This window comes from Myxocyprinus asiaticus, chromosome 44 (genome assembly GCF_019703515.2).
Source record: "Myxocyprinus asiaticus isolate MX2 ecotype Aquarium Trade chromosome 44, UBuf_Myxa_2, whole genome shotgun sequence".
Lineage (NCBI taxonomy): Eukaryota > Metazoa > Chordata > Actinopteri > Cypriniformes > Catostomidae > Myxocyprinus > Myxocyprinus asiaticus.
The window spans coordinates 9,885,563-9,899,640 of NC_059387.1; the positions used below are offsets into that span (position 1 = coordinate 9,885,563).

At 36.4% G+C, this 14,078-nt stretch overlaps 1 protein-coding gene across 3 annotated transcripts in view; it reads left to right on the plus strand.

Annotated features, from left to right (window-relative positions):
* The window catches only part of LOC127434152 (phenylalanine--tRNA ligase, mitochondrial-like), a 220,526-nt gene that overhangs the window by 97,244 nt on the left and 109,204 nt on the right, over positions 1-14,078 (plus strand). For 2 of the 3 annotated variants that reach the window (XM_051686688.1, XM_051686686.1), the window contains 2 exons: positions 6,664-6,824; positions 11,930-12,081. In XM_051686688.1, the coding sequence (XP_051542648.1) occupies positions 6,664-6,824; positions 11,930-12,081 (313 nt within the window). Of the gene's footprint in view, positions 1-6,663; positions 6,825-8,196; positions 8,260-9,335; positions 9,497-11,929; positions 12,082-14,078 lie in introns of those variants that run through there. The other variant, XM_051686687.1, reaches the window with a different exon arrangement.

A 14,078-nucleotide genomic window follows, 5' to 3' on the forward strand; every position in this document is an offset into this window, starting at 1 on the left:
TTTCTCGGTATGCCAACGGCTGTTTTAGACACGCCAGCCTGTTGTCAAACACGATTATTAATGCTGGCAGCAGCAGGTGTGTTTGAGGGAAGACTAGTGCAAATCCACATCAACACCAGAGACGAGAGTGGTGTTGAGAGACTACAGAATCAAAGGAAGAAATAGAACCAGAGAGGGAAATGTGGCGGAAAGGGCAAGAGAGGGTGAGTAATACAGAGAGAGGAGAGAGAACAGGAGACTTGGATGAGTACCGAAGGCATGTAGGGAAGTAACTAACTAAAAGTAGTGATGCTACTAACTCAACTATATTTTTCAGAAGCCTTTCAGTAGCTGACAGTAGTTCAGTTTTCTAATGAGTAGCGGCATAGCATCTTTATGGTGGTTTGATTACCTCCAAGCCAATGAGATAATCAAACACTCACTGGATGACAGTGGATTATCAATGTCTAATATGTAGCTTGCAAAACAATTAAGTGAATTGTTGCATTCAGACGAATCAACAGTTTAATTATATATACTGTTGGGCAGTTGAATCCATTTTAGTAAATCAATTTGCTTGAATGGTCTAAATGAACCGGTTAAAATAAATGATTTACCATTCTCTTATATGCAGGGAAAGGCAGTCAAAATAATTGTAGTAAATCGGTTCATTTTTATGGTTCATCTAAATTAACCAGGTATAATAAATTACTCTATGATTCAATTTTATATAATGTTGAGCAATCAAATTCATTTTAATGAATCGCTTCATTCGGACAGTTCATCTAATGAATTGGTTCAAATAAATGATACTGCGATTCAATTACATGTAACATTGGGCAGTGAAATTTACTTGAGTGAATTGGTGTGTTCAGATGATTCATCTACATGAACCAGTTATAATAAAAGATTGATCAATTCAATTATATCTGGCACTGGATAGTTGAATCCTTTTTAGTGAATCGGTTCATTTGGACGGTTCATAAATGAACCGGTTAAAATAAGTAATTTAACAATTAAATTAAATTTAGCGTTAGGAAGCCAAATTAATTTTTGTGATTTGCTTGTTTGGACTGTTCATCTAAATGAACCAGTTAAAATAAATGATTCAACAATTCAGTTATATGCGTTGGGCAGTCAAATTCATTTTAGTGAATTGCTTCATTTGGATGATTTATCTTAATAAACCAGTTCAAATAAATGATTCAAAGATTCAATTACATGTGACGTTGGGCAGTTGAATTCATTTTGGTAAATTGGTTTATTCAGGTAATTTATCCAATGAATCCGTTAAAATAAATGATTCAATAATTCAATTACATGTAACGTTGAGTGTTTAAATTCATTTTAGTGAATTGGTTTGCTTGGACAATTGATCTAAACGAACTGATTTTAATCATGGATTCAGTGATTCTGTTACATATGTCGTGTAGGTTAGTCGAATTCTTTTTCGTAAATTGGCTTGTTCGGACTGTCCATCTAAATGAACCGGTTACATTAAATGATTTAACAAATCAGTTATATGCGTTGGGCAGTCGAATTCATTGTAGTGAATTGGTTCCCTCAGGATGTTCATCTAAATGAAACTGTTAAAATAAGTGATTTAACGATTCAATTAAATGTAGCGTTAGGAAGCCGACTTCATTTTCATGAATCAGCTTGTTCAGACTATCCATTTAAATGAACTGGTTAAATCAACTGATTCAAAATTCAGTTATATGCATTGGGCAGTCAAATTCATTTTAGTGAATTGGTTCATTCATATTGTTCATCTAAATAAAATGGTTAAACTAAATGTTTCAAAGATTCAATTACATGTAGCGTTGGGCAGTCAAACTCATTTTAGTAAATCAGTTCATTCAGACAATTGATCTAATGAGTCGGTTAAAATAAATGATTAAATTATACACCGATCAGCCACAACATTAAAACCACCTGCCTAATATTGTTTAGGTCCCCCTCGTGCCACCAAAAGAGCGCCAACCCGCATCGCATAACAGCATTCTGAGACGCTGTTCTTCTCACCACAATTGTACAGAGTGGTTATCTGAGTTACAGTAGACTTTGTCAGTTCAAACCAGTCTGGCCATTCTCTGTTGACCTCTCACATCAACAAGGCGTTTCCATCCGCAGAACTGTCGCTCACTGGATGTTTTTTATTTTTGGCACCAATCAGAGTAAATTCCAGAGTCTGTTGTGCGTGAAAATCTCAGGAGATCAACAGTTACAGTAATACTCAAACCAGACCGTCTGGCACCAACCATCATCCATGCGATTATCTAATCAGCCAATTGTGTGGCAGCAGTGCAGTGCATAAAATCAAGTAGATACAGGTCAGGAGCTTCAGTTAATGTTCACATCAACCATCAGAATGGGGAAAAAATGTGATCTCAGTGATTTGGACCGTGGCATGATTGTTGGTGCCAGATGGGCTGAGTATTTCTGTAACTACTGATCTCCTGGGATTTTCACACACAACAGTCTCTAGAATTTACTCCGAATGGTGCCAAAAACAAAAAACATCCAGTGAGCGGCAGTACTGTGGATGGAAACGCCTTGTTGATGTTGATGTCAGTTTCATTTTAATGAATCGGCTTGTTCGGACAGTTTCTCTAAATGAACTAGTTAAAATAAATGATTCAACAATTTAATTTCATGCAGCGATGGGCAGTGGAATTCATTTTAGTGAATGGGTTGGTTCGGACCAGTTCAAGTAAACAATTCCCTGATTCACTTGAGACCCAGAGCAGTAGTCACTCTGTCTTTTTTAAGCTAAATCTGTTGGTTAATTGCTGCTACTTATTACTGTGTTTTCACCTCAGTCACAGTATATAAATGTTTTCTTTCAGTGCTTTTTTGTTAATAGCTTGTATTGAAGCTGACGACTTAAAAAAAATAAATAAATAAGTAGATTGACTGTAGTTTAGCTACTTTAAGTTATGAGTTGAAGCTTGAAGCTACAGTTTTAAAGTAGCTTCCCAGACACTGGTAGGATGCAGAATGAGAGTGTTGAAGGCAGAAAATGAGGGACTGGCAGGGGAGGGGACTGCAAAGAGACGTCAAGCTGTGAAAGTCTGAGCTGCCAAGGACTGTTAGACCCACTGATGTCATCACAAGGTGAATGCCGTCAAACGCAGCCCCCATGCAACATCCCCTCCCCCGCCCCCTTCGCTCTGATTGGCTGCAAGCGCTACAGGCATCACAGACCTGAGTAAGGATAGAAAATGTAAGGAGGGTGTTTGGTTACAATACCAGTCGGCTGTGCCGTTCAACTGAGGTAATTTGATTCATGCCAGCTTTTGGCTGACATCTCTGCTGTTCACTCTGTGTGTGTTTGCACCCACCGCTTAGTCTCCGCTTTACTCTTAACTGTGTCACAGCGCTTTACGTTTCACTTTCATCTTCCTAGATGTGCTCGTGATTTCCACTGACAGACGAGTGATAGCAATCAGGCCACCCATCAATCCATGACTCAGTGCCTAAGCAACTTCCTTACCGCTACCTCTTCAACCATGTAGATTTTAAAGGGATAGTTCCCCAAAAAAGAAAAATTATGTCGATTTATTCTCTTTCAGTGAATTTCAGTTTCAACAATGAAAGTAGAAGAGTAACCATGACTATCACGGCAAGATTTACAATGAATAATTACGGTTGTATCTGTTAAGCTATTGTTTGGCTTCAGAAAAAAGTCAGAATAAACCAAATCAGTCAAATTAATTTGACTTCCGAACACTACATATAATTTATTTTAACCTGTTTATTTAGATTAACTGTCTGAACAAACTGATTCACTTCAATGAATCTGACTGCTCAAAACGACATATCATTGAATCATTGAATCATTTATTTTAACTGGTTAATTCAAATAAACCGTCTGAACGAACCGATTCACAAAAATGAATTTAACTGCCCAACACTACAAATAATTGAATCATTTAATTTAAATGGTTAATTCAAATAAACCATCTAAACAAACTGATTCACTAAAAGGAATCTGACTGCCCAACATACAAGTAGTTGAATCTTTGAATCATTTATTCGACCGCATTCATTTAGACGAACCGCCTGAACGAACTGATTCACAGAAATGTATTTGACTCCCCAACACAACATATAATTGAATAATTTATTTTAACTGGTTAACTCAAATAAACCGTCTGAACAGTTGAATTGTTGAATCATTTATTCAACCGGATTCATTCAGATGAACCGTTTGAACAAACCGATTTTACAAAAATGAATTTGACTGCCCAACACTACATATCACTAAATCATTGAATCATTTATTTTTTAACTGGTTAATTAAAATAAATCTTCTGAAAAACTGATTCACTAAAATGAATTTGACTGCCCAATGCTACAATAGTTGAATTGTTGAATATGTTTTTTAACCGGTTCATTTAAATAAACCTTTTGTACAAATTGATTCAATAAAGTTAATTTGACTGCCAAATTCTACATGTAGTTGAACCGTTGACTCATTTATTCGAGCGGATTCATTTAGATGAACCATCTGAATGAATCGATTCACGAAAATGAATTTGACTGCACAATGCTGCACATAATTGAATCGCTGAATCATTTAGTTTAACCAGTTCATTTATATAATAATCTTTCTGAACAAACTGATTCATTAAAATGAATTCTACTGCCCAATGCTACATGTTATTGAATTGTTAAATCATTTATTTGAGCTGGTTCATTTAGATTAACAGTCTGAACAAACAACTTCACTAAAATGAATTTATGGCTTAAGAAGACTTGAAATATAGCGCACAAGTCACATGGACTACTTTTAAGATACTTTTATGGTGCTTTTTTTATTATTCTTTTTGGAGATTGACAGCCTTGGTCCTCTTCCAATTTCATGGTATAGAAGAGATCAACTCAGACATTCTTCTGAGTTTTGCTTTTATTTTCCATGGAAGAGAGAAAGTCATAAGGGTGAACCTTTATGATTTTCTTTTGTGCATTAAACACCAGTGGAGAAGTTTTTCAAAATGTCTGAGCTTCTCTTTTCCATACAGTAAGAGTGAATGGAGACCAAGGCTGCCAAGCTCCAAAAAAGTACATAAAAGTACTCCATACAACTTGTGTGCTAAATACAAAGTCTCTCAGAAGCCATACAATAGCTTAATAGAGAGAAACCATAGTCAATGACAGTAAATCTCGCTTGACAGCCTTGATCATCATCTAATTAAATGGGAAATAGCAGCTTGGACTACAGATCTCGAAAGACGTGAGAGTGACTAAAAAGGATGAGAGAATTTTCATTTTTGGGTGTACTCTTTGTTTAAATAAATTTCAAGCTTCCACTCAAATCAAATTGTGCTTATTCAAGCTTGGAGACTAATAAAAACTTGTTTCGTTTTTTTATATTGCTGAAATGAGCGTTTGAAACCAAATTTTATTCCACGGTCCTTAAGAGAGAGCGAAATTGTTCATGCGTGCTCGTGGGAGAGAAAGAGAGCTGATTGATTTCAACATGTTCTTGTACATCTGAGGTTTGAGATTTATTCTGTATTTTGTCCCGTCTGGCTGAGCTCTTTGACCCCTGAGCATTCCCTTCATTAACATATAAAGCACATTTCCTTCATATCTGAAGGGAATGCCGTGCTGGGTTTAACAGAGATGAAGAGTGAGAGGGAGACTGAAAGAGAGTGAATGGAAGGAATAGAGGAAAAAAATCATTTTCACAGTTTGTTCACTCTTCTACCTACAATGGGTCAGGCAGGGTTGCAAAGCAAATAAAAAATCCTAATGACCATAATCACATCTGAAATAGGGGCAGCTATTTCTGACGCTGACCGCAGGAGTGTGACGCAGCATTATCAGTTCCTGTCAATCAACAGGATTTGTCACTGCAGTTCTTCTACCTGTCCTGTGGGTGAATTAGATGAATTGTCATGTCATGAACTGAATGTGTTGTCATTAGGGCTTTCAATTGATTAAATTTTTTAATAGATATACTGTAATTACATGATATATGCTGATAAATTAATCAAATTAATTGCAAAGCCTCTAAATGAAGATAATTCAAAGACATTACATTATTGTGGCAGAAGAAAGCATTGAATGCTTTCACAGAAAAATTGGCTTTATGAGTTAAAATTTTTTGTTTTATTTCTATATCTTTATTCATAATCTGATCACTGGCCTACAGTCCACAGCAAACCATTTTGTAATGTAGTTTTTCAATCTCCCCAAGGCAGACTTAAAGGCTGTTCACACAGGTTATTTTCTTGCATTGCATCTGCACTATTTATTAGTTGTTGGTCTATGTAAACATGTGTTAGACAAACATCTTTGGCCACTGCATCATGTCTCACTACATTTCAGCGTTCTTGCCATGAGCGACACTTTTTTAAAACAGTGTGTCAAGTTTAAAATAGTTAAACTGTTATAAACACGCAGTACCGCTGCTCCCTATACACATATTATGCAGTCTGCGTAGGGCACCAACTCCCTAGGGGGGCAACAGAAACTCCACCAGCTGCCCTTACTCACATTTACCGTCCAACGATCACGGAGTGATGGGGGGTCTTTAGTGCCGTTGTCTAAGACTTTATGCATTTTGTATGATTTTCAATGTGGGTCAAAAATGACCCGAAGGACAACAGGGGGGTACAGTTTCTTAAGACTGCATATATTTGTTTTTAATTCCGTTGTTTTCAACTTCTGCAGCTGGTGCTGGTAATAAAATGGGCTGGGCTTTTGGTCTCGGGCTGGAGAGGTTGGCCATGGTTCTGTTCGGCATCCCAGATATTCGACTTTTCTGGAGCGAGGACGAACGCTTCCTGAAGCAGTTCTGCTTGTCTGACATCTATCAGCCTGTAACCTTTCAGGTAGGATTTACACTGTCTATCACAAAGGGAATCCAATACTAGGCTTCCCCGCTAGTAACCTTAGGGTTGCAGGTTCAAAATTGGAAAAGAGTAGAAAAGACTAGTGCAAGCCCTAGCGTTCTTAAATGCATAGCTTCTCGGTTACTTTCAAGACAAGATGCTTGCATGCTCAAATGAACACTTTGGAAATATTTTTTCATCACAAAGTTAATTGTTTGTAGCATCTTTCTGGGCCAACAGAGTCACAATCACTGTTTCAAACTGATTTAATAAAATGAAGACCATTTACTGTTGTCTTGTGGGAATGGAATGGGATAGAGTCACATGGAGCAAGCTTTGATTGTTTACAGCTCAGCAGTCCTTGTACATCAATTAGATTATCAAATACTTTAGGTGTATATTGAATGCATTGTTCATAGCTGTCTGCAGCAATTACACCCCTGTAATTGCATCTCAGACACAATTAAGCTTTAATATCTACTATCAGATGTTTTTGCATCTGTTACCTTAATTAGATTCTGCACGTTTCATTCATCAATACATAAAAGGGTCCAGACCTAACTAAGAATATCTCAAACCAGGGTTCCCGTTCAGACACGCAACTTCAGTCAACATTTTGTGCATTTCTCATCTCTTATTGCTGTCCTGATGGGTGAATTGATATTCTGTTCCTCACTTTCTTCACTGCCTCTCTCAGTCTTGTTGTATTTTTATTTTTTTCTTCTGTTTGCTATTATACTAAGGGTCAAAGGAACACACACAGTACCATATCCCATAATAGTCAGCCGTATGACGTTAGAGCTTACAGACAATGTCGGGCACAAGTTTGCAAGCTGAATCACAATTGATTTATCTAACAATACTGTCATACAATTTGCCGTGAGACGATGTTTTTTGGCAGATTGGTTTAAAAACCAGTGACCGATAAAGCTGTTCGGTCATGTGCCTGGAACCAATGTTGCACATAGACATCAGTGCACAAGGAAGATAATCCATAATGACAACAAACAATGGGAGCTGAAAGACATGATTTGGCAAGCAATTGCTGACAAAATGAGAATATGTTATGTATGGGATAGTTTAGAGTCAGTCATTTATTACCACATTTATTTATTTATTTATTTTATGTAGAAATTATGTGAGTCAGCTCTTTTTAAGCTGTCAAATGTTTGCACACAATTATTAGAATGCAATACTTTCCAGATGACGCTGATGTGTATGAGTCAATTGGCCTTAAAGTCAACATGAAATCAATATAATACACGCACCTGGATATATGCGCATGATTCATTGGTGTACATTATTCCATTCAACAACAGCAAAAAATATTGCATCAAAATTATAACCACCTCTGAAACAGCTTTCCTTCTAGGCTGACATCACCAAGTACTCTTACTTTGCAACCTTTCCTCTCCAACCACCTGGCTCCATTTTGGTATGTAAAGCCCACTTTTCATAGTCCAGTCAATTCGCAATAAATATAATAAAGTTTATTAAAAAAAAATTTTTGGTTGAATATCCTGTTTTACTCTGAAATATGTCCCATTATGGAAGTAAAATGACTGTGAACATTCTTTTGTCGACTTTAATACACTAATGCAGATTAGAGCAGAATTATAATTCAGCAGATCCAGCCTGGGTTATAGGAATGATATTATAATTACAATTGCATTAAGGTCACTGTCTACTCCACACTGTAAAACATTTTCTGTTAAATTTACGGTAAAAAAACAAAAACAAATGACCGCTGTGGTGGCCAGAGCTTTACTGTAAAATACGGTGAGAGTGTTTCAGCCATTACAGGAAGCCATTTACGTCCCTGTATATTTTACAGTTCACAACTGTATGTATAATAAAACGATACAATGTTAATATAACAACCTACTGGAACTATAATAATTCTGCAGAACATCATCTGGGTGATTCTGAATTAATGCTATATACATTAACTAAACCGCATAGAATGTAACATAAAATGTCCCAATGTACGTAACAGTTATCAAAAATAAGAAGAACTATTTCAATAAAATTTAATTAAATGTGATGGGTCATGTCTGATGATTGTTTTTCACCCTATTTTTAACTTTAGTTTAATGAAAAAGTACATGTCTTATTTTGTTAAATGTAATATAATAAGTTTTCACTGTTAACAATAAGGAAAAAACATCAAATGCAAAAAGGTTTAGAACCAATGTTTTACAGTAAAATGACATGCATTTTCTTGTTGAATATATCAGTTTTCACTGTATATGATAAGTTAACCGGTTGGTTTTTTTTTTTTTTTTTTGTAGTAGTAGTATTTGTACATTATATTTCCATTAAAATTACGAACATTGTACACAGTGCACCTGATATTTAAAAATATAAATATTAAAATCTCTCTCAAATTAGCAGACCTGACCAGTTGGATTTGCTTCACTTTAACTGCACACAGACATTAATAGAGAGTTAATGTGTGTATGTGTGTGTGTGTGCAGTGTGTGTATGTGACTGATTACCTGTGCTCTCTAGGTGCAGCTCATTTCTCAGCCCATCTCCTTCTCTGCCCAGTGTCCATTACTCAGAGAGAGAGAGAGAGAGAGAGAGGTCTGTCTGTCAGATTGCCTGATGCTCTTCTGGGGTTATAGATGACTTGCACAGGGGTGTCTGTCTCTCTCTTTGCTGGTAATGAGGTATGACCGGGGGTCAGTGCTCTCCTCCGCCCTTGTGTGTTTTGCTGTGTCCTGTGAGAGAAGAACGCACAACATACACACAACTGCACACTATAAATCACTACACACAATAAGACATACTGTGTGAGACACACACTGCTCATGCCACACATCCACTGTCAAATTTTTTTTCTAGTAAGACAAGTGCATTGTCCACACATTTGTATCGGCACTCTCACACATGATTGGTTAACACAGTGCTTCAGTTGTGCGTCAGTTTAGCAGTAAGTTATGAGAGGCCATGTTATATTGTGAACACAGCTGTGGCGACTGGTGCTTATTGAAGTGGGGAAGCACAGACTATCAAGAAAATAGTCTTTCAAAGTTTGACCGCAAGCCCACACTGAAACAAACTATTTGTTGTCTCAACAACCATAATGAATAAAAATAAAAAGCTTCTACTCAGAAATGCATATTTTTTTAAAATGTTTAGCTTACTTTATTTTCATTAATGTGTACAACACAAAATAGCAATTTTAAGGTGAACTTAGAGAGTTACGTAAAGTAAATGAATAATCGTGTGTTCCTTTTTTATTTCTTTTTTTATTTTCTCCCCTATTTGGAATGCCAAATTCCCAATGTGCTCCAAGTCCTCATGGTGGTGTAGTCACGCGCTTCAATCTGGCTGGCGGAGGACGAATCTCAGTTGCCTCCACATCTGAAACTATCAATCCGCACATCTTATCACGTGGCTTGTTGAGCGCGTTACTGCGGAGACCTAGCGCATGTGGAGGCTTTACACTATTCTCCGCTGCATCCACGCACATCTCACCACGTGCCCCACCGAGAGTGAGAATCACATTATGGTGACCACGAGGAGGTTACCCCATGTGACTCTACCTTCCCTAGCAACCGGGCCAATTTGGTTGCTTACGAGACCTGGCTGGAGTCACTCAGCACACCCTGGATTCGAACTCACGACTCCAGGGGTGTTAGTCAGCGCCTTTACTCGCTGAGCTACCCAGGCCCCTCATAAAATTATGATTTTAAGTACTACTAACTCAAACAATCAAGTGCAGAACTGAGGTTGTGAGGAATAAGCTGTTGCGCTTGACTGATTTAAGCATGTTTTTTGGTCAAAAGGAATGCAAAAATGCTACATATTTATTTTAAGTAAATCCAACATATAATTTTTTCAGTGCATATGGACAACTTCAATGTACTGTATGCACACCATGACTGCTTTTAGTACAGTCGACAGCAGACGCATGCACAGACGATGTGCACAGATGCAGCCTTTTAACATGTATAGAAAACCTAGGCTGCACAAAGACAAAGTGTGCTTATGATGAAATTTGAGTCACGCGCCCTGTGCGCTAGACGTTCAGGCACATGGAAAAATGAAGTATACTTTGGCCTTAACAACTAGCTACTGTTGTCCAGCTATTTATTAACAGAAGAATGACACTTAATGAATTTGCTTTATATCTTTTGAATGCAAATTTGCATTCTTAATATTTGTATTTTGTGGTTACTGTTTTACAAAAACAAGTGGGCATTTATAGCCGTATAGCTATATTGTCAATGCTGCATGTCATCCTTTACCACTCCACTCATTTCGCAGAGCCAGACTTTCGACAGTCGGCATAAAGTCTGATCCACTTTGCAGCTTTTTCTGGCCAAGAAGCACCCACTTAGATAGGGAGAGACCAGACCATCTGACCGATATGTAAAGTGACCATCCGCTGTATGTTTTGTTTTTATGTACTGTTTAGGTATGGGTAAATCTGAAATTTTAATTACAGCAATAATAGACAACTATAGAAAAGGAAATATTCCAATAATGATTTAACAATAAATAAAATACATAAAACACAGAATAAATGAATGAGAAAAATCAGAATTTCATTCCATACAAAAGTAACAAGTGATTATTTCACAAATACATGCAATTGCAAGCAGCAACAGCAAACTGCGTTCAGAATATGCATTCAGCTCACGGCTATAGAAATAATATGGTTATAGCGCCAAACAGCTGTTTAGACCACATTTACCCCCCATTGTTCAAGCCATTGTTTGCCCTTGCCTCAAACCAATACTTCATGTTTGCTTATTTACTAATACCTGTGTAATAAGCTGTATAATGTACAGTCAACCAGTAATTATTGCAAAATGGACCCCAGTGCAACAAAGATATGTTACATATACTATGTATAACAAATACTACATACTACACAAAGCTTTAATCACTAACAATATATATATATATATATAAATTTATTTACTTATACCATGGTAGTACTATAGTATTTTTAAAGTAACTTGGAGTACCATATAAAAACCATGATATATGCGTATGGTAATCATGGCAATCTGTTTTTCATTGTTTTGTCCTTGTGCAGCTCCATACACTCCAAACATATAGATTAATTCTTCTCTTTCTCTCTCTTGCAGCCTCTCAGTAAGTATCCTCTGCTCTTTAATGACATCTCTTTTTGGCTGCCATCTGAAGGCTACACAGAGAACGACTTCCACGACCTGGTCCGAAGTGTGGGAGGAGATCTTGTGGAGAAGGTCACACTGCTGGACAACTTCACGCATCCAAAGTAAGAAATCTTAAAATCCTTGAAGCTGAATCCAAGAGACTTCTTTCGTCATAATCAAACAGGTGTTTCTATAGCACAAGTACAAAAACTGCTGCCAGTTATTTATTAAAAATGTATTTACTGATAAAAATGTATCCTCAATCAGTATTTTTGTCTTGTTTTACAGTAAAAATATCTAAACACCCTTGTGACAACACCCTTAAAATCACTTGAGAGTCTTCATTCTCCATTTGATTTTATTATCATCTTAGTAGATAAATAATTTTGATTATTGAAAAAAGCTTGTTTTGTGTAGTATTTCATCTTAAAGGGATAGTTCACCCACAAATTCTCTCATCATTTACTCACCTCCATGTCATCCCAGATGTGTATGACTTTCTTCTGCAGAACACAAATTATGATTTTTAGAAGAATATCTCAGCTCTGTAGGTCCATACAATGCAAGTAAATGGGTGCCAAAATGTTGATGCTCCAAAAATCACATCCATTCGACTCCAGTGGGAAAATCTATATTTTCAGAAGTGATATGATAGGTGTGGGTGATAAACAGATAAATATTTAAGTAATTTTTTGCTTGACATTTTTCACCCTGCCCAGTAGGGGGTGGTATGCTTGAAGAATGTGAATCACCAAAAACACAAGAAGAAGAATGTGAAAGTGATCTGTTTCAAACCCACACCTATCATATCGCTTCTGAAGATATGGATTTAACCACTGGAGTCTTATGGATTGCTTTTATGCAGACTTACGTGATTTGTGGAGCTTCAAAAACTTTGCACCCATTCACTTGCATTGTGTAGACCTTCAGAGCTGAAATATTTTTCTAAAAGTCTTCATTTGTGTTCTGTAGAAGAAAGAAAGTCATCCACATCTAGGGTGGCATGAGGGTGAGTAAATGATGAGACAATTTTCATTTTTGGGTGAACTATCCCTTTAAATTTGGTGGTGACATAAGTGGTGACATATGCATGGTTAAGTGAATATCAACATAATTTATTTCTCATTCAAATCAGCATGCATCTGTAATATTGATGCACTTTTGGTTCTCGTTACATCCGCCAAACTTTAAATAGCAGCAGTTAAGAGTTGATCAGATTGTGAAGTCCAGATTCCAAGCTTTTTAATGGCACAGATGTTGTTGCAAGTGTGTAGTTTTTAAATAATTAGCTAGCAGCTCCAGTTTAAAGGGTTAAAAGGCAAAAAGTAAAATGATTGGTTATGGGCATCGGCCACAATGAGCGATGAATTATTAGTTATCGGCCAAGAAATTCCATATCGGTGCATCCCTAATCAAGATCATCTAGCTTCAAGGAAAAGACATGCGTGATTAAGGAAATTTGTGGTCAGTTTTTGCATGAATGGTGTAATTTACACTCCAAAATTTATTTATTTTTTTAAATGCTAAAATAAATTCAATTTAATAATTGTATTTACACAGTACAGTGCCGTCCATCATTGAGACTACATTGAAAATCTAATTTAAGACTGAAAATACACAGAATGTTTTTTTAAATCAAGAAATGTTATGATGTAAAATTAATATATTATACAAAAACTGTATTACCATATTACCTCCTGTGTATGAAAGATCAGATTTCATTAACTTCCATTGAATGCTGTTTGGAAGATTTTCCAATTATGCTGGATGAATCATCAGGTTTTAAACAGATGTGCATTACAGAAAAAAATTCACTTTCAGTTTTCACTCAAATTATTATGCTAATAACAGAATTTATAATGACAGATTTAATGAAAATTGTAATGAAAAAAAAAAGCAAAATGGAAGCAACAAGTGGTCTCAAAATTTTGTACCTCACCGCATGTGTTATTCTTCTGCAAAGTATGCACCATAACATTTTTATGAATGCGTAAGTTTATCCAACATCAAACCAGAAGCTGCTTTTGTCCATGTTTATCATTTGTTTTTAAAACCTGTATCTTTATGACTCTTTGACGGTTGGGATCCTTTCTTTTTTCATTCTAAAGCCAATAGTATT